Source organism: Myotis davidii, unplaced genomic scaffold (assembly GCF_000327345.1).
Source record: "Myotis davidii unplaced genomic scaffold, ASM32734v1 scaffold3153, whole genome shotgun sequence".
Lineage (NCBI taxonomy): Eukaryota > Metazoa > Chordata > Mammalia > Chiroptera > Vespertilionidae > Myotis > Myotis davidii.
The window spans coordinates 270,532-294,228 of NW_006284835.1; the positions used below are offsets into that span (position 1 = coordinate 270,532).

The window sequence follows — 23,697 nt, forward strand, 5'->3', positions numbered from 1 at the left end:
GGGGGGAGAAGGTGTGGGAGATACGGGAAGAGACTGGACAAAGATCGTGCACCTATGGATGAGGACAGTGGGTGGGGAGTGAGGGCGGAGGGTGAGGTGGGAACTGGGTGGAGGGGAGTTATGGGGAAAAAAAGAGGAACAAATGTAATAATATGAACAATAAAGATTTAATTAATAAAAAATTTAAAAAATTAAAAAATGATGAGATTTTAGAGACAGGCTAGGCAATTAGGAAATAAGAGGGGTCCATAGGAGAGGAATGCATAGGTCAGTGATGGTGAACCTATGACACCTCAGATGGTGTCACCTCTAACACGCGAACTCATTTTTTTGGTTGATTTTTCTTTGTTAAATGGTATTTAAATATGTAAAATAAATATCAAAAATATAAATCTTTGTTTTACTATGGTTGCAAATATCAAAAATTTTCTATATGTGACACGGCACCAGAATTAAGTTAGGGTTTTTCAAAATGCTGACACACCGAACTCAAAAGGTTCACTATCACTGGCATAGGTGAAGGCTTGGAGCCACCAGAATGCTTATCTTACATTCACAGGGGATTGAGAAATGTTACAAAATAAGGGAACGAGGAAGAGGGGAACACCAGGTGGGCTTTGAACTTTGGAATTGATACCCTGCAAAAGAGTGACCGATTAGGAAAGCATGGGGTCATAAAATGGGGAAGGGGTCCAATTAGAAAGGGTCATGCTCAGACAAAGACCTATATAAACTGGAGACAAAGAGACTCGGAACAGGATTAGGTTTTTGAGAGAGAGAGAGAGAGAGAGTGAGCGAGCAGGCTTTTCCCATTTGGGGACCCCACCCCAGGGAGAGTTTGTGTATGTTTTCAATAAACTTCCACATTTTAGCTCTCAAATTTTATTCTTCAGACTTTGTAGGACAAGAACCCACAAGGCAAGTCTGCACCCCAACTCCACATATCAATGATAATGTGTTAAGTGGTATATTGGTGCTCTTGTTCCGGCATTAGGAAGGGTTCAGGAATCTGGAGAAGGCTGTACTGTATGTAGATTAAATAGGAGTCCAGAGGCGAAAGATAATTTTGAAAGGCATTGGGGGTCAGAGGAGCCTAGCTGAAGGAGCTAAGACCTAAATTCTAAGTTCTCCTCATCTCAGGACCCCATGCTTTTTATTAACACAACTTGTCCTGAGGTGAGGCAGAAATATACACTTCAAAGGGTATTCACAAGCATTGTCAGAATGGAAAAATTAGCCTATGGCTGTACAGGTGTTTGGCCAGTAGGAGGCAATAACATGTAGATTAAGATGCCCTGAGCTGTCTGGCAGCCAAGCAATCAATTTAATGTATCCTATTCAGGTTTGGGGAAATGCCATCAGCCATTCCCAGATTCAGCCCTGCTGAGCATGCTGGAATTGGTTTCCGGCAGTGGTATATTAATTGTAACACATGTATGCTACTAGTGTAAAATTTTAATAGGAGAAATTAGGCCCTGGGTATATGAGAATGCTCTGTAGTACCTTCTCAACTTTTCTGTAAATCTAAAACTATTGTAGGCAGTGGGAATAGCACCATGTGTTAGGTCAGTGGGTTCACACCAGATCTGGGTTCAGCAACTTTGGTACTTGAGTGCTGGCTAGGAAAGAATTCAGAGCCAAGACCCAAACTATAAAACAATATTTATTTGGTAAATCACAGAGCTAGAAAAAGTAATTGGTAAAAGAAATGGGCTTAGGAAACAAGTTATACAGGTAAAGGAAGAGCCCTGGGAGCTTGGGAGTGAGGAAGCTAATGGTAACAACCCTGAGGGAGGTGGGCCAGGGGGAAGGGAAAGGGAGAAGGAGAGGCTCAGGTCTGCTCCCAGGAGGAAGAGCTCGCTGGGTCCTCCATATGAAGGGTTTTAATGTTGGAGATTTTAGGGGAGGTTCCAGGGGAAGTCTCAACAGAATATTCAGCAGCTTTCCATCCAGGTGTGTCCTTTCTGGGTCTAAGTCTCCACTGATTGATTGGCTGGCACCAGGGCAGGAGGTCATTGCTCAGTACAGCTGGTCCTAAGCTCAGCCATGGCTGCTTTTGTTACTTTTCTGGGCCTGGAGCTGAAATACAACTGCAGCCTAGATGTTATCTTTAGGGAGAAAAGGGCAAGGGTCCAAACCGCATGGCCAGTGATATGCTAGGGGAAGAAAGGTCACCCTGGTGGCGAGGTCCCACCCTGTAATTGTCCTTTGCTAGACCCCCAGGGCTTTCACCCTGGTGACCTTCTGTGCCTGGCCCATCGCCCTTGCTCTGCTCATGTCTGTCTAACTGCCTACCACAAAACTATTCAAAAATTAAAAGTTCATTTGACTAAAATATCAGGTTCTCTGGTCCAACCCATATCAATACTATTCTACCTCTAATTAAGTAAGAATTTTTTTAAAATATATTTTATTGATTTTTTACAGAGAGGGATAGAGAGTTAGAAACATCAATCAGCTGTCTTTTGCACACCCCCTACTGGGGATGTACCGACAACCAAGGTACATGCCCTTGACTGGAATCGAACCCGGGAACCTTCAGTCCCCAGGCCGACACTCTATCCACTGAGCCAAACCCATCAGGGCGAATTTTTTTTTTTTACCTGAAATCCATTTAATGTCTAGCTCCCCTACCAGATACCAGATTCTACGAAGGCAGAGACCATGCTTGATTCTGCTGGGCATTAGGCCCCATAGCACTTTGCACACTGCCTGGCACATACAGGTAGGTGCACAATAAATATTTGCTGAATCACCGAAACCAAGTCTAAAGGTATATAAAACTGGTTTGTTTAGCCCTAGTCAGTTTTGCTCAGTGGATAGAGCAGCAGCCTGCGGACTGAATGGTCCCCGGTTTGATTCTGGTCAAGGGCACATCCCTCATAGGCAGCCAATCAATGATTCTCTCTCATCATTGATATTTCAATCTCTCCCTCTCTCTAAAATCAATAAAATAATAATAATAAAACAAAACTTGTTTAATTCAAACATTTAATTCTAGGTAAGAAAGAATGCTAAAAATATTTAAATTATCAAGGTAAGGAAATAGGATCTCAGAGCCTATTTCATTTGTTAAAGTGTTAATTCTAGTAGTGGGGTTGAACATGGACATTTACTAGTAAGAACAAAGCATAAATTAGAGCTAGGTTACAAACATGAGTTGGAACCCATGTTACAAAGAAGAGGAACAGAAAGGTCAGTGAACCTGAAAACACATACAATGTGGTCTCACATTAAAGTCAGTGTTACCAGTGTGTACTCACATGTGTAGGACCACAAGTTACCTTTTCGCTCTCGTGGCTCCTTGGCTTTATTCAAAATACTGTGTACAGTCTGAGTGAAGACTACATATTAAAATGATTACAGAATAGACTATACCCCTATGAGAAAAAGTTTAAAAGTTGAGAAAGTTTAGCCAGAAAAGGGAAAAGCTAATAAATGACTTAATAACCATTACTTAATATATAACAAGTTTTTGTAATGAAGGAACTGACCACTTCTGTGGCTTCACAGAAAAGCAGAGAAGAGAAAAATGAGCTTAAATTGCCATGAGGCTTTATAGCCGTCAGAAACTTCCTCTTTTGTATCCTAGATAGTTTGAAAATTAGAATGGTCAACCCTCTGGTCGACATGGCCTACCAGGAAGGGAAGGTGGCCTTCACAAAAAGAGTCCTTTATGCTCGTATCAATCTATCATTCTATTGTTTGTCTCTGTATTGACTTTGAACATAAATAAAACAATGGTCACAATTCATTCTTCCATCACTAACCAAACTATAACCTTCTCCGAGACAGAAACTATTTCTGTTTTGTTCACCTCTTCCTTCAGCACCTAAATGGAGTGCCTGGCAGTTGATGCTCAATAAATACTTGTTGAACAAACAAGTTACTAAGTCAATCACCCTTGAATCATAAAAAAGATAACCAATTATATTCTGCTTTTTTAGACTTAGGAGAGCATGAAGTAGAACAAGAACAAAAGAATGTTACTATCATTGATTTCTATTCAATCATCCAAAACAACTTAAATAAATATTCTTTTTTTAAAAGCCTAGTAAAAGGCATTAACACAGTGCTTGACATATTAAAAGCCCTGTGGCAAAGGTATTTTCCAAAGAGGGCCACATTTAATATATAACCCCTCTCACATGCTCTTCTTACAAAGTGCCATTGACATGCCTCCATTAGGTCTGTGTCTCCTTTTCTTGAACCTAGCCACACTTTGTAACTGTTCCAAATATTGCAAAAATGATGTTGTGTGACTTCTGAAGATAAGCCATACAGGCAATATTTGGTTACTACCTCTTTCTTTGTTTCTGCTGTAGGACGCTTACTTTGGAACCCAGTCGCCATGTTGGGAAGAATCCCAAGCCACATGGAGAAGTTACATGTGGTGACACCAATATTAAGTACTAGATATGTGAAAGAATGAGCCTTCAGATGATTCCCGCCCCCAGGCTTCAAGTCTTCCACTAAGGGCCCCAGTCATCATGAAGCCATCTCTCCTGTGTTTCACCTGAATTTACCATCCACCAAATTGTAAAAGACAATATATGATTATTATTGTTTTAAACCACTAAGTTAGAGGTCATTCATTTCACAGCAATAGACCAAAAAAAAAAAATAGAGGTACTTACTAAATGTTTAATTGCTTAAATATCTCTAGCTCAGCTAGACAAATTTGCTGAATGCCTGTCTGCTCCTATGTGTCTGGCCCAGTGTAAGGCACTAAGAATGTACACAATTGACTAGCTCCCTGTAAAGGGAGTAAACACAAAATAAACATTATTTTCGGAATAGTATGATCTATCTTATTTATTATAGAGGTGGGTCCTGTCTGGCTCACACCTGGATCTTAAATTGGGGAGCTGACAATGACTATGATCATGTGTTTTCTTGAACCAATCAACCTCTGGTTTTCTGGCTTTTCTTATGATAACAGGGACAAGAAATTTGGCTAAAGGAAGCAGGCATTACATTTTCAGTGGGTTGAGGCTCCTGAAGGGTGGGGGAGAGTTACAGAATGAGGGTGGGTATCTGTAACACACCCCAGATGGGTTCTGAGTTTCTCTGAGAGAGGAGTAGCTTAAGAAGTGGAGAAACTTTTTGAAAGATCTTGTGAGACCCTCAGCACTATCAGGACTGTTTTAGTGGCCCAAGTGGTAAAGTATTCAAGTATTATGTTACTGTATTAGTTATTTTTCACTGACTTAATACATTCAAAGTTTGTTATTATTGTCCTTGTGGTAAAATATACAAAAAAATTACCATTTTAATCATTTTTAATGTACAGTTCAATACCATTAAGTACATTCACCATGTTGTACAACCATCACCATCAATTATCTCCAGAACTTTTCATTATCCCAAACCGAAACTACATACCCGTTAAACACTAACTCCCTATTCCTCCTCCCCTCAAACCCCAGTAACTGCCATTCTACTGTGTCTATAAGTGGGACTACTTGAAGTATTGATTTGTAAACTCAGGTGAAATATGAAACTGGCCCCAAACACAGGGCAAGGAGAGACCTATGAACATGGTAGGTTTAATAAGTAGGAAACTGACAAGGCTTGTCTGGGGAGTCACAAAACCAGATCTCCGCACCTGCTGTCAGAATCATCAGTGTTTATATAGAGGCCTTAATGGGATTCAGTCACCTACACAGTCCAGATGGTGCCTGGACAACACATTGCTCTTTCAAGTCTGCATCCTTGATAATGGCTCCCACTGTGGGAATGGTGGGTGATGTGTGCATTCCAAGGACAGGGGAGGGCTGAGGAGCCTCTGATTGGCAGTTCTTGAGTCCACTGGCAATTATGTCTCCCTCCATGAGCTCCTCCAACACTAGGTACCTCATGGAAGTGGAATCACACGTTTCCTTTTGTGGCTGCCTTATTTCACTTAACGTAATGTTTTCAACATCATGTTGTAGCATAGATCAGAATTTCATTCCTTTTTAAGGCGGAATAATATTTCATTGTATGTATGTATGTACAATATTTTGGTTATCCATTGATGGGCATTTACCTTCTTTCACCTTTTGACTCTGGTGAGTAATGCTCCTATGAACACGGGTGTGAAAATAGCTCTGTGTCCCTGCTTTCCATTCTTTTGGCTGTATACGGAGAAGTGGGATTGCACTCTATGGTTGATGACTTGGATCACTTTCTCAGAGGTTCCCTCAATTCCCCGGTATCTCCAACCTTTGCTCATATCCTCTCAGCAAATTCCCATTCTGTCTTCTTTGTCCTTGCTGCAGGTGACTGAGCTGCTGGACAAATCTTACAACCGCACAGATTGGCTAAAGTACAAAAGCCCACAACACTACCATCGTCCTAGAACTCCATGGCCCACCCCTTCAGTGGCTATTCCAAACCTTCACCACACCTCTCAAGCTCCACAACCTTCCTGCGGTCCTTTTTATCAAGACCTTACTTCTTTTACCAAGCTTCCCCAACCTCATAATTAGTGCCTTCATAATTTCTGCCCTAATCATTTATCCAGGACTCTCACTTACATACATAATATTTTTCTTTAAATAATTTTGTTTTTATGAGCAAAAATATCCAGAAGGTCCGTATTGTGCTATACAACGTATTTTTCTATAACCGTATTAAACCACTTATATTATTACCATCAGTAAGTACACTATAATTTGAAAAACTGTGTTTTGTAACTGAGAAGATTAAAGGTGTCAAGCAAATACCTGCTTAACTGACCCCTATAAGCTGTCCTACATCCATGCCCAGGTGATTCCACCACCTGGAATCAACTCTACCACCCATTGTTCTGCTAGAAAACTTGATCCATCAGGAGACTCCTCTCCTCTATCCTTCCATATCTTGACCTCTTCCAGCTCTCTGGCTCTCTGGTACTAAGACTTCATCGCCTGCTTAAGTCTCCAGGCTCTTCTCCCATTACACCTTCCCTCTAACTTTTTTGCTCAGTAACAATGAACTGCTTAAGCTTTTAACATGTATTGCTTTCTCTCACCCATCAACTATATTACTCCCCTGGGGAAGAGCTAATAAAGAGAGGGAAGGCAGTCAGGAGTTACACTAATTACATTCCCACCAATATCCAAGGTAGGAGAGAAACTTCCTCCTCACCTTCCAACAGTACATTAAAATTTCTAAAAACAAAGAAAGTTCTAGTTCACAAACATGTAAGATAATAGCATTATTGGAGAAATTGTCCTGGAATTTGAGGACCAGGGATTTGCCAATGCAGATGAGTGGCTGTAGTTAATACACAGGACGGAGTTCATATTACAAGTAATTGATCTTCCAGAACTTTTCATATTTGGTTTGCCTCCTGACATCAGACAATGATAAACCAGGGTTATGTTAGCAAGGAAAGGGTGAGAAAGGCAGAAGGGGGGGAAAGGAAGAAAGGGAAGGAAGAAAGTGAGGAGGAACAAAGAAAAGAAGGGGGAGGGGAAGGAAGGAGGTAGTCACTGCTAACAAGCAGGTGTAAACAGTCCCAGACTTTTTCCATCCATCTTCCCTGCCTCCTGCTCCCCAGAGTTAAATGATTGTCAATTTCAGAATCTCAACCTGAACAGGCAAGAGGTATTTATCTCTGTAGGACTTCTTTACATGTTCTTTCTTTAACTCTTCTCTGAGAAAAATTATATTTTTCTGGGGAAGATAGTTTGGGGTCAGAAAATAAATATTCCTAGCTAATATTAAGGGAAGCATGAAGTAACAGTCTAAGTAATCACTGCAAATACATTATACGGAAGCAAATACATTATAGGGAAGTGTCTGTGCAAGACTTTCATGGTGTGGACAACCATTGAATCTCAGGGTCATTTATCCTACACTAGCCAGAGAGCAGAACTCAGAGCAAGTGGGATTGGAGACCATGGGTGTTCTTTGGGCCTATACGAGAAGTGGGGTCTTTACCTAGACCCCTTTGGTGCAAAAGAAGATTTTGTTTCATTTCAAAAAAAACAAAAATAAGTTTATGTATTTGGGAGCTGCCACTGTAAAAGAGAGTGCCTATTTCAACTGGCCCATTCTCAATTATTGTGTGTGTGTTTACCAATAAGATATTTGAAAATGGCAGCTGCTTCCTCTGGCAATGATAATTGATAGATAGTGTAGGTAACACTGAATAATCTTTGAGATAGCAGTTGAATTGTGGCTGCTGACATTTTCACTAAGCCCATCTCTAAAAGCAATTTTGTTGGTAGTTAGTTCTCTGTGGGACTCCCAACTGGAATATGAAGAGAGTGAAAGGCTGTGAATAATGCAGAAATAAACCCACTGCTTGCACACTGGAGCTAGGATGGTCAGTAACCCCTGTGAGCAGGTAAGACTTACGACTCTTCTTTTTCCTGTTGTTGCTTCTGATGGCCTGAACAGCTTTGCTGTCAATTCTGGGGACATAGATAGTTATGTCAGTGTATCAGTTTAGATTGATCCTAAATATCAGTAATTTATTTGTGTTTTTTTCTTTATTGTTATTACAGATGTCCCTTCCCCTCCCGCCCCCAATACCCCTCTGCACCCAGTTCCTGCCCTGCCCCAGGCTTCCATCACCCTATTATCTGTGTCCATAGGTAATGCATGTTTGTATACACGTCTTTTTGTTTGTTTGTTTTGTTTTTGTTTTTGTTTTTAATATATTTTATTGATTTTTTTACAGAGAGGAAGGGAGAGAGATAGAGAGCCATAAACATCGATGAGAGAGAGACATCGATCAGCTGCCTCCTGCACATCTCCCACTGGGGATGTGCCCGCAACCCAGGTACATGCCCTTGACCGGAATCGAACCTGGGACCTTTCAGTCCGCAGGCCGATGCTCTATCCACTGAGCCAAACCGGTTTCGGCTGTATACACGTTTTTTGTTTAATCTCTCCCCGACCCCCCTGTAAGATTCCTCAGTCTGTTCCATATTTCCATGCCTCTGATTTTATTTTATTCATCTATTTATTTTGTTCATTAGATTTCTTGTATGTTTATTTTGATATTCAATTGTTGATAGATATGTATTTATTGACATTTTATTGTTTATATTTCTTCTTGTTCTTGTTCTTGTTCTTGTTCTTATTCTTCCTCTTCTTAAAGAATACCCTTCAACATTTCAAGTAATATTAGTTTGGTGGTGATGAACTCTTTTAACTTTTTTTTTTTTGTCTGTGAGGCTCTTTATCTGGTCTTCAATTTGAAATGATAGCTTTGTTGGATAGAATAATCTTGGTTGTAAACCCTTGCTTTTCATCACTTGGAATATTTCTTGCCACTCCCTTCTGGCCTGCAAAGTTTCTGTTGAGAAATCAGCTGACAGTTGTATGGGCATTCCCTTGTAGATTTTAAGATTCTCTCTTTGTCTTTAACCCTTGGCATTTTAATCATGATGTATCTTTGTGTGGGCCTCTTTGGGTTCCTCTTGTTTGGGACTCTGTGAGCTTCCTGGACTTGTAAATCTATTTCTTTCACTAGTTAGGAGAAGTTTTCTGTCATCATTTCTTCAAACAGGTTTTCAGTATTTTCATCTTTCTCTTCTCCTTCTGGCATCACCATAATGCGAATGTTAGTATGCTTGAAGTTGTCTCAGAGGCTCCTTACACTATCTCAATATTTTTGGATTCTTTTTTCTTACAAGACTAATGATGTGGCAATTGGCTGCAAACATATTTGCTGCTAGTATTAGTGGAGAGAAATAGTGTGCCTGTGCATAAGGCACATAACGTGCATTAGGGAAATGAATGCAACACAATTATAGTAATCAGTCATTAGTGAATGTTGTAATTCATTATTAATAACTATGTATAGCAGGATATTCTAAAAATTAAGTTACAAAATTTTTATTAAAATTTTTCTTACATACCGTTATATTGGCTGGGCCACAAAAATATTCGTTGTGGGCCATATGTGGTCCATGGGCCACAAGTTTGACATGTTTGCCTTACACTATCTTCATATTTTTGGATTCTTTTTTTTTTTTTTTTTTTGCTCTTCTAATTGGGTGTTTTTGCTTCCTCATATTCCAAATAGTTTATTTGATTCTCAGAATCCTCTACTCTACTATTGAATGCCTGTAAATTATCCTTTATTTCACTTAGTGTATGCTTAAAATTACTGACTGGTATTTTTTCATGTCTTTGAAATTCTCACTAAGATCTTTGGAAATCTTAAGTCCCTTGAAGCTCTCATTAAGATCCTTGAGCATTCTTATAACCATTGTTTTGAACTCTGTATCAAGTAGTTTGTTTCCTTCTACTTCATTTAGTTTTTTCCTAGAGATTTATTCTGTTCTTTCATTTGTGACATGTTTCTTTGTCTCTGCATTTTGGCTGTTTCCCTGTTTGTTTCTATGTATTAGGTGGAGCTGCTATATCTCTCGGAATTAGTAAAGTGGCCTTGTGTATTAGGTGTCCTGCATGGCTCAGTGGTTCAGCCTCTCCAGTCACCTGAGCTGGGCACTCTAAGTGTATCCCTGTGTGGGTTGTGTTCACAATCTTATTGTAGTTAAGCCTTGTTGTAGTTGTCGAGAAATTGACCCTCAAGCCAACTGGCTGTGAGAACCGGCTTCAACTACAGTGGAAGAGCTGCTGTGCAGGAGGCATCCCTATCGATGTCTCCTATATGTCCCTGGGTCCCTCCAAGCTGCTACCCCAGTGCTGGAGCTCAGAGGGAGCAGGACCACGTAAGTTTGTGCACCAGCATTTTAAAAGGAACTGCTTGGGTCTCCAGCAGCCTCCCTGTCACTCAGCCACAATCCCCACTGGTTTTTACAGCTCGAAGTTATGTGGACTTCTCTTTCCAGCTCTGGAGTGTGAGCTTGGGGTCTGATGTGGGGCTGGGACCCCTTGATCCTCATGAGTGGCCCCTGCAGATAAGATATCCCTCCCGATTAAAAACATGTAACATGTAGGTGTCAGACCATTCCATGCCTCCATCCCTCCTACCAGTCTCAATGTACTTTCTTATTTACTTTTCTAATTGTAGGACTTCCATTAAGCCAGTTTTCAGATGGTTCTGGATGATGGTTGTTCTGTATTTATTTGTAATTTTGATGTGGTTGTGGGAGGTGGTGAGTACAGGGGTTTACCTACCCTGCCATCGTGGCTCTCTAGACTTTCTTCTTGAAGCATAGTTCCTAAATATCAATAATGTAACATCTGACTAATAATAACTACGCATATAGGAATTAATTTTTCTCATTGAACAAAAAATTGAAGGTAGGCAGGTCCAGGCCTGTGCAGTATTCTGTAATGTCAGGGAAGATCAAGGCTCCTTTGTCCTTATCACTCTTTATTCTTAATCTATCAACTATTGCCTCAATGGCACATGTGTCACACAAACTCAAGGCAGGAAGAATTCGGAAAGAGGAAAGGAGGGGTTCTAAATGTATTAGTTTAGCAAGGAAAAAAATTATTTTCATTGAAAAAAATATATATATATGAGAGAAATAGCAATGTGAGACATATCGATTGGTTGCCTCCCACACTCTCCGACTGGGGCCGGGCTGGTGATTGAGCCTACAATCACAGTATGGGCTCTTGACTGGAATCGAACCCAAGACCCTTCAGTCTGTGGGCTGACACTCTAACCACTGAGGCAAAATGGCTAGGGCAGGAAATTAATTTTAAACCCAGAATAGTTTTGGTCTTCTCTAAACCTACTCGGGCTGGATTTAGTCAATTCCAACCCCTCTCTTCCTAATAACCTGATTCCAGAGACCTTCTCACCAAAATGGAGCTATCAGATCATAAAGCAGGACATTTAAACGCTGCAAATATCAGATCCTGGAATAGCCCAGCTCCCAAAGGCCTTGAAGACACAAGTTACCCTTATCTAGAGACTAAAGAAACAAGGAAATAAATGTTGGTTTCTCAGGAGAAATAAACTACATTTGCAAGAAGAAATAGTATGCTCTCCTAAAGCTGTCTCTTGAGATACAGAGAAAAAGGCACCATCTCCAACACTGTATCTGGGACCAGAAGTCATCATAAAACAGGATCATCCTAGTAAAAATTATGTGGAAAGAATCTGTAAAAGTATACAACAAATTGTTAACAGGTAATCAACATGAGAGTAGTACATGGGAGATCTTTGTATTTGAAGAAGAGGGTGCCTATTGACTTCGGAAGTTAATAGTATTGACAGTGGCAAAGTGAATGGCTCAAAATGACGTGAAAAATCTTGGACTTGATTTTTAAAGGTGCTTACTATATGTAAAGCATGTTGGAAGCTATGAAGTAGACATGGATCCTGTCCTCAAGCAGAAGTGATGAGTCATGAATGTGATTACTGTGACACACAGTAGAAAGTGGTTGAAACAAGAGGCTCAAATGAAGTGTCATGAGAATTAGAAAATTACTTCCTTTTGAGGAGGATCAAGGAAGGCAAGAGATGGCAAAATATTACTGTTTAAACATACTTGCACATTTCTATTTTTTCTTTAAGACCTAGTGCTAATGACACCTGTTTAGTGAAGGATGCCCTGGTTCTCCCAGGGTTCAATCGCTTGCTCACATGATTTTTGTTCCCACCTAACACTAGCACATTTTCCTGTTTATAAATCTTCCTCCGTTAGACTATGAGTGAAAGGGCAGAATGCATTTTACATATCCAGTTCACACAGAGACCATCACTAGCACCAATCCCATTCATCTCATCCATCCATCCATTTAATTTTTTGAGTTCAGTGCTAAGTGTTTGAGAAGCATGGAAAGTTGAGTATCTGCCACTGAGGATAGCAACATAAAAATCAATAATGACAGTCAGTGCCTTGACAAAAGTCATACATAGGGCTATGGGACCAGAGGACCAGAATCAGAGTAAGAGGATGAGGAAGGCTCCTCAAAAGACTTGGCATTTAAGCTCTTATAGAAGGTGGACAGAGGAAGAGAGTAGGAGAGGAATACCATATGGCGGCCAGGTCATCACCCTTCAAAACTACAAATAGGCACTCAAAATATTTCATTGACCCAAATTATGATCAAGGTGGAGTCTAGGGGACTTAACTTCCATCTAAGTATTTCCCTTTCACAGTAAAAGACATTTTAAAAAAACAAATCAAAGATTAAGACCCCATGATTATAGGAGAATGCTGGAGAAGTAATTTGGCCTAGAATCAGAAACAACCGGTCCAGTAACTTTTTCCCCCCCAGTAACTTATTTTCTGATCACTTCCCAACCAGAATTTCACTGCCCTGAGCAAAAGCAATGAGTCACCAATCATCTCATCAATTTGTAGTTAAATTCTAAGGGACTGGCCTCCAGGTCCTCCAAGTTTCAACCAGGAGAGATCTGTGTAAGCTTTTGCTCTTCCTACCAGCTGGAATGCTTTATTGCTTGGTAAACAGATTACTCCCTCTCTTAATATCAACTGTCACCTAAGCAACTTTTGCTTTATTTCCACTTGCTGCAGAGAAGATGTAGGGAGCCAAGGCTAGGTCAACATGATCCTATTATAATCACTCTTTTCAAAGGGGCTGGCAGATACAATGCTCACATCAGGCACGGGCTTATTCCAAGTCCTGGAGGCATCTGCTTAACACTAACAGGCAGCCTGGTCAGGAAACACACTCAGCAAAGATGTAATAATAATGCTAACTTTTTCTTTTCATTAATCTCACCTAATCCTCAGGTACATATGGTGCTTCCAAACAAACAGGTGAGGAAACTGAGGCTTTGGTTAAGCAAATTGCCTGAGCTTGCATGCGAGTTGAAATTTGAGTCCAGGGTTAATTTGGCTCCAAAACCCAAGTCTTCCTGTTACACAAAGCTGCCTCTCTTAATAATCCATAGGCTCCTTAAGACTAGAGAAGGGAAGATGCTACTGGGAAGTTATATTTTTTCAGCCAATGAAAAATCAGCTATATGATAATCCAATCCGCTTGCTCTGCAAGATTATGGAGAAAAAAACTGCCTTCTCTGCACGGACAGTTCCATGGTCACCATGCCCACACGCCCCTGGCTACACTCCCTGCAGAGGCATGTTACGTTGTATAAAGGCATGAAAACCAGAAGGGCTCTCATTCAGAGGTCACAGAGCAAGAGCTCATGAAATGCTCACTAACTCTTTAAGATCAGCTTTATGTGTCTTTCCCTTTCCCTGCAAGAAGGCTGGCTGGTCCTAACATTTGTAACTTTCTATCATGTGTATACCAGGAGCTAGAGATAGAGAGGGCACAATGATGAGAAAGGAATCAGCTGTACTAAGACCCAAATCCCAGAACTTCAAACTAGGAAAAGCAAATGTGCTGTCATGGGCCATATGTATTGCATTGGACCTTCAGGAAATGGAAGCGGAACTGTCACTTTCCCCCTAACTCCCAGTTGATTATAATGCACCATCTTGAATAACAATCATAGCTCTAGAGAGGTCCTAAGAATCATTCCATCAATCATTCATCACAGGAGGTCTCATAGGACTAAGATGTAAAACTTGTATGTCTTTTAAAAGTTCATAACTCTCAATGTACTGACGCTACATGTTTCCATAGTCTGCTCATCATTTTAAAAATCAGTGATCCTTCATACTTGTTTCATCACCACCTATTATATCAGGATGAGTGCTCACCAATGCTTGCTAGCAATTAAGAGTCTTCAGGTCTTATCTCTGAAGGAATAAGCTGTGAATTAAAATTTTAGAGCCCAAGTCCCATGGAGTGAAAAGCCAACCAAATCATTATGCAGGAATTCAGATGTCTGAAAATTTAAGTTTGATGCTAAAGGAGTAATAAATTTATTTCCACATATATAAGGTATTTATGCACATGTACTGTTTGTTCTTGCACCTCTGAAGAGTTCATGCTTTCCAACAAGATTATTTACAACTTTTTGTATTCTAACGACAGAGGCTGCCTTCCAAATTTCTTCTGAGCTTTGGCAAACTTTTGTTTTACTTGCTGACCTTGCTATGATTCTGGTAAGGCTACAAGAAAAAAAACTATGTTCTAAGGAAGGACAGCCTATACCCCTTCTTGTGTCACTGAAGGTAAGAGTGTTGATTTAATTAAAGCAAACAGAAAAGGTGTGGGGAAGTAATAAGATGTTTCTTTTTACAAGCATGAGAGATAGGGAAGCAACTTCTAAGATTCTGTGAACCAGAAGTGTGTGATTTCAGTTTATTATAACCTAAGCTGTTAAAAGGGTAATACCCCATCTCTTTTCTATTTAGCTAAATGGATTTTTTTTAACTGGTTTTTGTGAAAACCAAGTGGGATTTTTAGAAGCAAGTAGCTCAATCTCACAAAACAAAAAGGAAAGCTAGCCTGAAGACATCAAGAAAGCAAGTTTAAAACAAGCCAACATGTTGAGTTTAAGACAAACATTACTTTTTAAATTTTTATGATGAAATGAGTTTTTTTTTTATTTGTTTTAAAACCTGGGGGAAGTTTTTATACTTTAAGTCTCATGTCCCAAATAAGAAAACAAGTCCCAAAGCAGATCTTACCTGTGGTGACCACTGATCTACTGCAAAGTAGAAATGAACATAATTTTCACAAAGTTGATTTTCTTGTATTTATTAAAATTAAATTGCAATCTATCTCCTAACATATAAATTACAGAGACAAGTTAATGTTGCATACTCCAACCTAATTTCATGCAAGTTGTTCTCCTCGCAAATCTTGTGGGGTCTGCCATATAAAGATTTTAGTGAGGGCAACGTGGTGATAATATATTGTGAATTAAATTGATTCCAAAAGGACACATCAACAGGTTCATATTTCCACATCATTAGAACTTTATTAATAAGTAAAACACATCAGCATATTTTATATATGGGCAAGGACATTCCTATAGTAGATGGCACAATATTAACTAACAGTTGAATTTTATCAAGAATGAGGTTTTAAAAAATAATACACTAATATTCCACATGACTATTTGAAGAATTCAATAATAAACAATTAAAATAACATTTAACAGCAGTTTAAAAATATAAAGCTCATTGTTTCCTATTTATCATAAGCTGGAACCACTCAAATACAACAATTTCTATTTACAAAAAAAAAAAGATACTACACATGTTCTACAAACCGGACAAATGATTTGGCTAGGAAAGGCCATAACAATAATTGTCTTCTGCCCTAATACTCCAGTTTCTTCTCTCAAAAGGCAAGGGGTTCAGACGGTCACTTCTCAGTCCAGTACAGTTATGTATAAGGTGATCATATAATTTATCCTCCAAATTAGGACAATTTGAGAGAAGATGTCCTATTTAAGATGAGAAAATGGAAATAACCAGGACTGTTCTGAGGAAGCTCAGGAAATATGTCACTCTAGTTAAATACAGTATCAAATGCACTATCATTACTTTTGTGCTTTAGGGGACAGTGTAGGCCAGTTGGAAAAAAAAATTAAGGAACCTTGAATTTTTCTGCAAATAGATTTTAGATTTCACTCTTCCTGTTAGGAGAGGTTTTACAGGAAATATTGTTTAAGCAGGTTGAAAATCATAAACAATCTCAAAGGCAATGGATATATCTTATAGACTCAAAAAAAGGGGGGCTAGAGATTAGTATTTTTTCTTAGTAAACAATTTTCATTTTACTGAATACAATAGGATTTGTCCATCCTTTTAAATTTCTAAAATCTATCCTTAACAAAGAAAAATATTTTATCTTAATATTAGTTTATTTCATAAACACATAAAAATGGATTATCTGGCCATAACTAGCTTATTCAAATATAACAGAAATTTAATAAAATTTTTCATTAACTTCCAAGCCCAAGTTCACATTCATTCAAAAATTTAGACACCCTAACAAGGTTTTGATTTTTAATCTTTAAGGCATAGTACAAAGGTGGATATGTCCCCAAAACACACCAGCAGCTGTTCTATCCAAGCTCACAGGAAATGAAGTGAAATGTACAGGATCTGATAAATTTGAAAGGGGGTGTAAAGGTTTTAAAAAATAATATCCTGGTCCCTCCGAGTGGGTGATGGGATTTAAGCCTACCACTGAATTGTACCAATTATAGAAAATTAGATAACCCACACACTTGAATCTTATGATTTGGTGAAACAAAAATCAAAACAAAGAGTGAAGTTTTAATGATGGATCAAAAGTGACACATACATACTCAGAAACAAACTATCTGATCTAATAATTTAAAATTAGCATGCAGCATAGCCTAATTTCATTTAAAAATTATTAAAAGAACGAAGTATAGATCTATAGGAAATTAATATAAGGGATCTAGCATGAGTTTACATTTCTTATTAGTACATTCAAATTTTAATTAATTTCAAAATCAGGCAACTAAATTAAGTATTATTTTCTTTATCCCATGCTATTGTTCTACTTCAAGGGGTGTAACACAGGCACTTAAATCAATAATACAATTCTATGTAGGGGAGGGTACTGAATGAGGGCAAACAAAAAATAGGCTCAATTAGCAAAAACAAAAATGTATGTTTTATTATCAAAGACAATAAAATAAATCAGAAAATACAGATAAATACAAAAGAAAGTATAAAGCATAATCATTTTTTTTTTCAAAATGGAAAATGTCCCTGAATAGTTTTAGGTGTATCTTTTTGTAGTAGTCATGTCTAATAATAAACAATCAATTGTATGTATATGTTCTATTTACCTGTATTAAATGATTTTTAAGTTTAAAAGAGTATATAATTCCCACTATTTTTAATGTTGACATTCAAAAGCAAAGTTATAACAAAAAATAAAAATAAATGAGGCACAAAATGATTTGCAAAATGTAGTAGCTTATGAATGTAAAGTAGATTCCAGTTGTAATAATGGTGACACACACACTCTCGCAACACACAAACACACCCCACACCCCCATATTCCAGACACATTTCCATACTTGAAAACATATTTTGCATATCAGGTTATGATTTTTACAAGTTAACCCTACAATCACAAAGCAAGAAGCTATTAATAGTACAAGTTTTTACTTGCTAAATTTAACAAATTAAACATCTAAAAATTATTACAATGGTACTGAAATATACTTTTATTGGCTTTTTAAAAGACAAATGCAAATGAGAATCATATTCAAAAAATTAATTGTCAAAAATGCCTTAAATGAAATAAAATAAATATCTAATACAATTGTTTCCTATAAGAATCTTTAAGATGGTCAATGCTAAAAAAACCAAGCTTCTCATTTGAGAATCCCTAAAATTGGCAAGTCCCTTAACTTTTTTTTTCTTATAAAGGATATGTGGAATACCCATATTTTCTTAAAATTTGTCCTAAAACAAACTCTATCTTTAACATCCAAATTTCCTATATATATTAAGTTCACTTATTTTAAAATTAATGAAAAGATATCTAGACACAATTTTCTAAGAAAACAATGCAGAAAGTAGTTTATGCATGGTTATTTACAGAAAGAGCTTTACTAAATAATGATGTAAAAATCATGTTCAAAAATCTGACACAACCTTTCTAATCAGCACTGCAGGTTTCAAAAAGACTTTATATTTACCAAAGGATGTTTCATGTGTAGTTACTAGATAAATCTGAGAGCCAGAAACTAAAGCATTTGACATGGTTAATAATTTCATTTTTATTATACTAAAAGTCAGGTCAGAAGTCAATGGCATTTACATGCTAGAAGACTGTTTATCACTCAACTCTTTGAAATACATCAAACACTGATTAACAAAATGTGACTGTACTTTACTGCTACAACTTTATGGTGTCTTTCAAGTATATGCAAATCTTTTGAAGGGGCACAGATGCAACTGCACAAAACAAATGAAATATAAATATTTAAGAGAATGAACAGAAGTGGCTTTTAAGCATAAACCACCCTGTCATCCAATTTTGAAGCTCTATCTTTTAACTAATTTGTCTTCTGTTATTAGTAGTCTTCTATCCTATTAAAGTTGTAGGTTTACAAGATGATCTGGAAATTTCACATTGATGTAAGAAAGGAATGTCTGGTTGATGCAGTCTAGAGACAAAGAAAGAATGTCTTAAAATGTATTACGTTGCATTTATCTAAATGAGAGTACAGTAAAAACCCATTTATAGCAGTACTATATCAAGTATACAATGTTCTTTTAATAAAAATGACATAGAATAGCATTTATCAAAATATATTCTAAAGATTAGGAGACCATCTAGAAAACTTTTATATTATGTTTTAGACTCTTGAAAATGCAAACAAAATAATCATACTGAATACTCACAGAATATTATTTAAATTTGTAAAATTACTTTGCCTTTATCTTACAGTCAAAACTGACAAATTCTTAATGTCACTGTGTGCAAAGACATTTTACTGATAAGGAGAAAATATGACATCTTTGGGAGGGAGGTCTTAATGGAACATTTAAAATGATACATTAATATGATTGAGAAATACAGTTGTACCCATTGTACTCTCCAGCAGAAATAAGTATAGTAGCTTACATAAAACTCATTTAAGTTAAAAATAAAATGTAAGCAACCAAATTACAAACCACACAATTTATTAAAAGATTATTAAGTATATATAGCAACTTTGAAACATTTTGTACTTGTAGATAAATCCAGAAGGTAAGTGTTTTAGCAGATATTTTGCTTATGCAGTTCAAATACCTTAAAACACCTCTGCTCATTTCCTTATATTTCCTTTTTTTCAAGTTGTAGCCTTCATTATTGGTACAAACTGTCACGCATTAAGAAAACAATAACAGAGGTCCTAGTTTTTTCATACACCTTTAATTCCTTGATCCAGTTTGTTAAGATCAGTGCATGGGAAATTGCTTTTCAATCACAGATTTGCTTTTTGTTCTTTTAACCAGATATCTATATGGATTTCACATTGTTTTATGCAAAATCTCCATCCCTTCTGTGTAAGTGCTTTGTCATGGTTTGTTTCAAGCCTTCAAATTTTGTGCTAGAGGTTATTTCATTCATATCCTGTGGTCAAAGTTTCAGTTTACTCATTATATACTTAAAAAATTAAATTTATGAAATTCAAGTTTACAAATCTAAATTATCTTTAACAGTCACAACATATTACATTTAAATAAGTTGATTGTTAACAGAATAAAATATTTAATATGCTATATTTGAGTAAATAACAGGAGTACATATTAAACATTGAGTATGTATCTGGGGAATATAAATAAATAAAGGGAATAAAAAAAGTTAATATATTAATAGGTCTTACCTCTATAATAAGAAGAAATATCTTGTTCTATGAGCAGCTGCCATACTTTCAGACATGTTTCTGACTTTCAGATAATTAACAAATCCCCTGAAGAAAAGGAGCAGGCCTGAGGTTGAAATAATACAAATACATTATGTTCTTATACAGAAAGGTGGCATGATATATTTAAAATAGACAATTATAAACAAGATCCTTTTGGCTTAAGAAACTTATCTGTAGGATTTCATTCATTCCATAGTATATTTAACATTATAATGATAATCCATCATCAGGAAATATGATAAAATTTTACTGCCACTAAAAATTATTTCAACTTATTAATCCTAAATATAACTAAAGTAAAAATTAAATTAAAGCAAATCCAGCCATGAAAATCCAGAATTACACAAAAATATAAATTTATTAATGGACTTCTTTAAATAGCAAAGTTACCTAAGGTACTTAAACTGATTCAACTTATAAAAATCCCATTTTACCAAATTTTCGATTAATATAGCTACTAAACAAACTAAGACATATTTACTGACATAAAATAGTGTTCAAGAGAGAATGTATGCATGTTAATGATAACAATTGTGGGATAACACTAATAAGCCTGTCTAGCAATATCAAGTGTACAATGTCATCGGTGAAATCTATATTTAAAGATATGTATATTATGTAAATAATTTTAAATACTAGTTCTTATTTTTTAAGTAATAAAAGATGAATTTATAATAAAAATTAAGAAAAGAATCAGGAAAGAAGACTTGGGAAGCAGCACTCTAGTAATCTCATATCTATCTCAGTGTTCTCTTCAGTTAAACAGTATTTTTAAATAATAACCACTTACATCATAGGTATCTTAAAAATTAATTTTAAAAAACACCTGTGAAATGCTTCAAAGTTTCAGATGAAAAATGTTAGTTAAATATAAAAAGCAGTAACATTATTAGTAGACTTAAATTTTAATATACTTAAGCATACAATTCTAAGAAAAACAGTTATTAACTCCAGTAAATTTTTAACCAGGTAATCGTGGGGTCAAAAACAAAAACAGAAGACATGTATGCATGCAACCTTCCTCGAAAGGAGAAAGATTTTGTTAATTTAAAATGCGAAGTCCCAAACTAAATTTGTGCTCCAACTCCAAGTAATCAAAGCACTAAAAAAAAAAAACAAACAAATGGTAAGATAGAAGAGATATGCAAACAATGACTTAAACAAGTGATATAAATTTCAGCTAAATCTGATCCCATCTGATTCCTATATCCTAACTCCTTCTATTTGTGACTCGCACTCTGAATCCACTGCATGTCCTTCCAGATGCTGTTCAAAGATAATGGACACTGTGATCCAAATGTAAAAGTATTATTAAAAAGTGTAAACCGAAATTATTTGTGAAATCTCTTTTTGGCTATGAAGCTGCTATTTCTAAGACATTTTGTTCTGGTGAAGCATTTTTTAAAATACCTAGAAACCACTGAGCAGCTATTGTTTCTGAGTTCTACAAAGTGCTCAACATTCTTGAGTGTATGTGAGAGCAACATTTTTATCATGGAGTAAATTTTCACATTCCCCTAAAGCAGTGATGGTGAACCTATGACACGTGTGTCAGAGGTAACACACGAACTCATTTTTTTGGTTGACTTTTCTTTGTTAAATGGCATTTAAATATATAAAATAAATATCAAAAATATAAGTCTTTGTTTTGCTATGGTTGCAAATATCAAAAAATTTCTATATGTGACACGGCACCAGAGTTAAGTTAGGGTTTTTCAAAATGCTGACACGCTGAGCTCAAAAGGTTCGCCATCACTGCCCTAAAGGCTAAATCATGACTCTGATGTGGAACTGGGGTTGTCATCTGCACTCCACTCTAACCCACAGTTGTTTTTCTAAGATTCCTCAATCTCTTAATCCATAATAATAAAGCATAATATGCTAATTAGACCGGACATCCTTCTGGACATCCTTCCGGACAAAGTGGGGGCTGTGAGGGAAGCCCAGGTCCCAGGTGCCTGCTTGTGGCCGGAGCGAAGCCCAGGTCCTGGGTGCCAAAGGGAAGCCGGCAGCCGGGGAAAGGAAGGCCTACTCTTGCACAAATTTCATGCATCGGGCCTCTAGTAATACATATAAGCAAATATACTCAATTAATATGCTTAACTACATAATAAACTTTATACATTTTTTTCTTACTTTTAAGTGAGAAACTCAATAAAAAAAACCCACAGAATTCAGGCAGTCAAAATATAACTAACAACATAAAAAACTGGCTGAAACCTGTATGAGTCTTACTCCCCAACAAAATCACAACACTAGAATAATAACTTCACTATAATTACTAGAGAAAGAATCCAGGATCTTTTGTTACCTTAACTGACCACTAAGAAGTTATGTCCCCAAAGATCCTAAAGATCCAATAGCAGGACTAAATAAAATCTCAAGGAGAAGACTGCCACCTACTGAAATGCTATTATTTTCTGGTACAATTATTCTACTATAGAAATGTGGGCTTTTAAACCTAAGTAGAAACAAAATGTACACTTCATGTCAGTAAATGAATTTGAAATGTGGGTTAAAGGTATAATGTGATTTTAAGATTAATTTAATTATACATCATGAAAAACACAGGAGAACAAAAGTTGGATGTCCAAAATTCATCAATATGAATAAAAGACATGCTTTGTAAGGAGACAACTCAAAAGACGTACAGTGATTATTAGGCATGAAACCTTTCCTTATGTCTAGCTGATTAATGACTAATGCAGAGTACATTTCAGAAGTATAAAGAATGTTTCAGTGATCCAAAAATAACAGGATAGAACATCCAACTATCCTACTCTCAACATTTCCTAAGTTCATTAAAAGAAATTATGTATGTATATTTTCCAAGATAAATACTGAAGACAATTATTTTTAACCATATTAGGATTTTCAGGTTTTGTAACATTCAATTGTCATTAAACCAGTGAGTCCTTAAGTTGAATGGCTCTGAATTTCCAATCTAAGAAACCTAGAGTACTATGTAGAATTATATGAATAGCTGACATGATGAAGTAAGTATCGACATGAGAAATTTACAGTAGATTTATTTCCATATAATTTGTAACACAATGTATTTACACCTTAAAATTTTAGGAAATATCAAAGTTAAACTAAAGACAAATTAATCAAAGTAAAATTCATTAAGGATAAACTTACCAAGTACAAGGAATATCCACCAAAGCCAATACTGTCCATTGAAATATCCAGTAAAATAATCAGAAAACTATGGAGTGAACATAAATATATTAATCTTGTCTGTGTACTTAAATGTGAAAATCATAGATTAGTCCCAGTTTCAGAATGATTTATCTCAAATAATCTTTAGCACTTAAAAGCAGCATAACAAGAAAATTAGAGAAGAAAAAAATACTTAATGACATACATATAAAATTATCTGAAAAAAACCCTTTTATATGTAATAAACATATATAAAATGTTTTGGGAAAAATCAATTTTCATCTGCTTATAAGGAAAAAAGGGTAAGTGCTATATAAATGAATACAACATTTTCTCATTAAAGAGTTCACATTAGATCCTTTTTCATAATCTTTCAAAGCCATGAC

General features: G+C 36.5%; 1 protein-coding gene across 1 annotated transcript in view; it reads right to left on the reverse strand.

Moving 5' to 3' along the window:
* Positions 1 to 15,695: 15,695 nt before the first annotated feature.
* The window catches only part of LOC102771681 (NEDD4 family-interacting protein 2), a 39,153-nt gene continuing 31,151 nt past the window's right edge, over positions 15,696 to 23,697 (reverse strand). The window contains exons 5-7 of the mRNA XM_015557715.1: positions 23,291 to 23,357; positions 20,108 to 20,213; positions 15,696 to 18,901 (exon numbers count right to left, since the gene is read on the reverse strand). Of these exons, the coding sequence (XP_015413201.1) occupies positions 20,110 to 20,213; positions 23,291 to 23,357 (171 nt within the window). The 3' untranslated portion in view covers positions 15,696 to 18,901; positions 20,108 to 20,109. The remainder of the gene's footprint in view (positions 18,902 to 20,107; positions 20,214 to 23,290; positions 23,358 to 23,697) is intronic.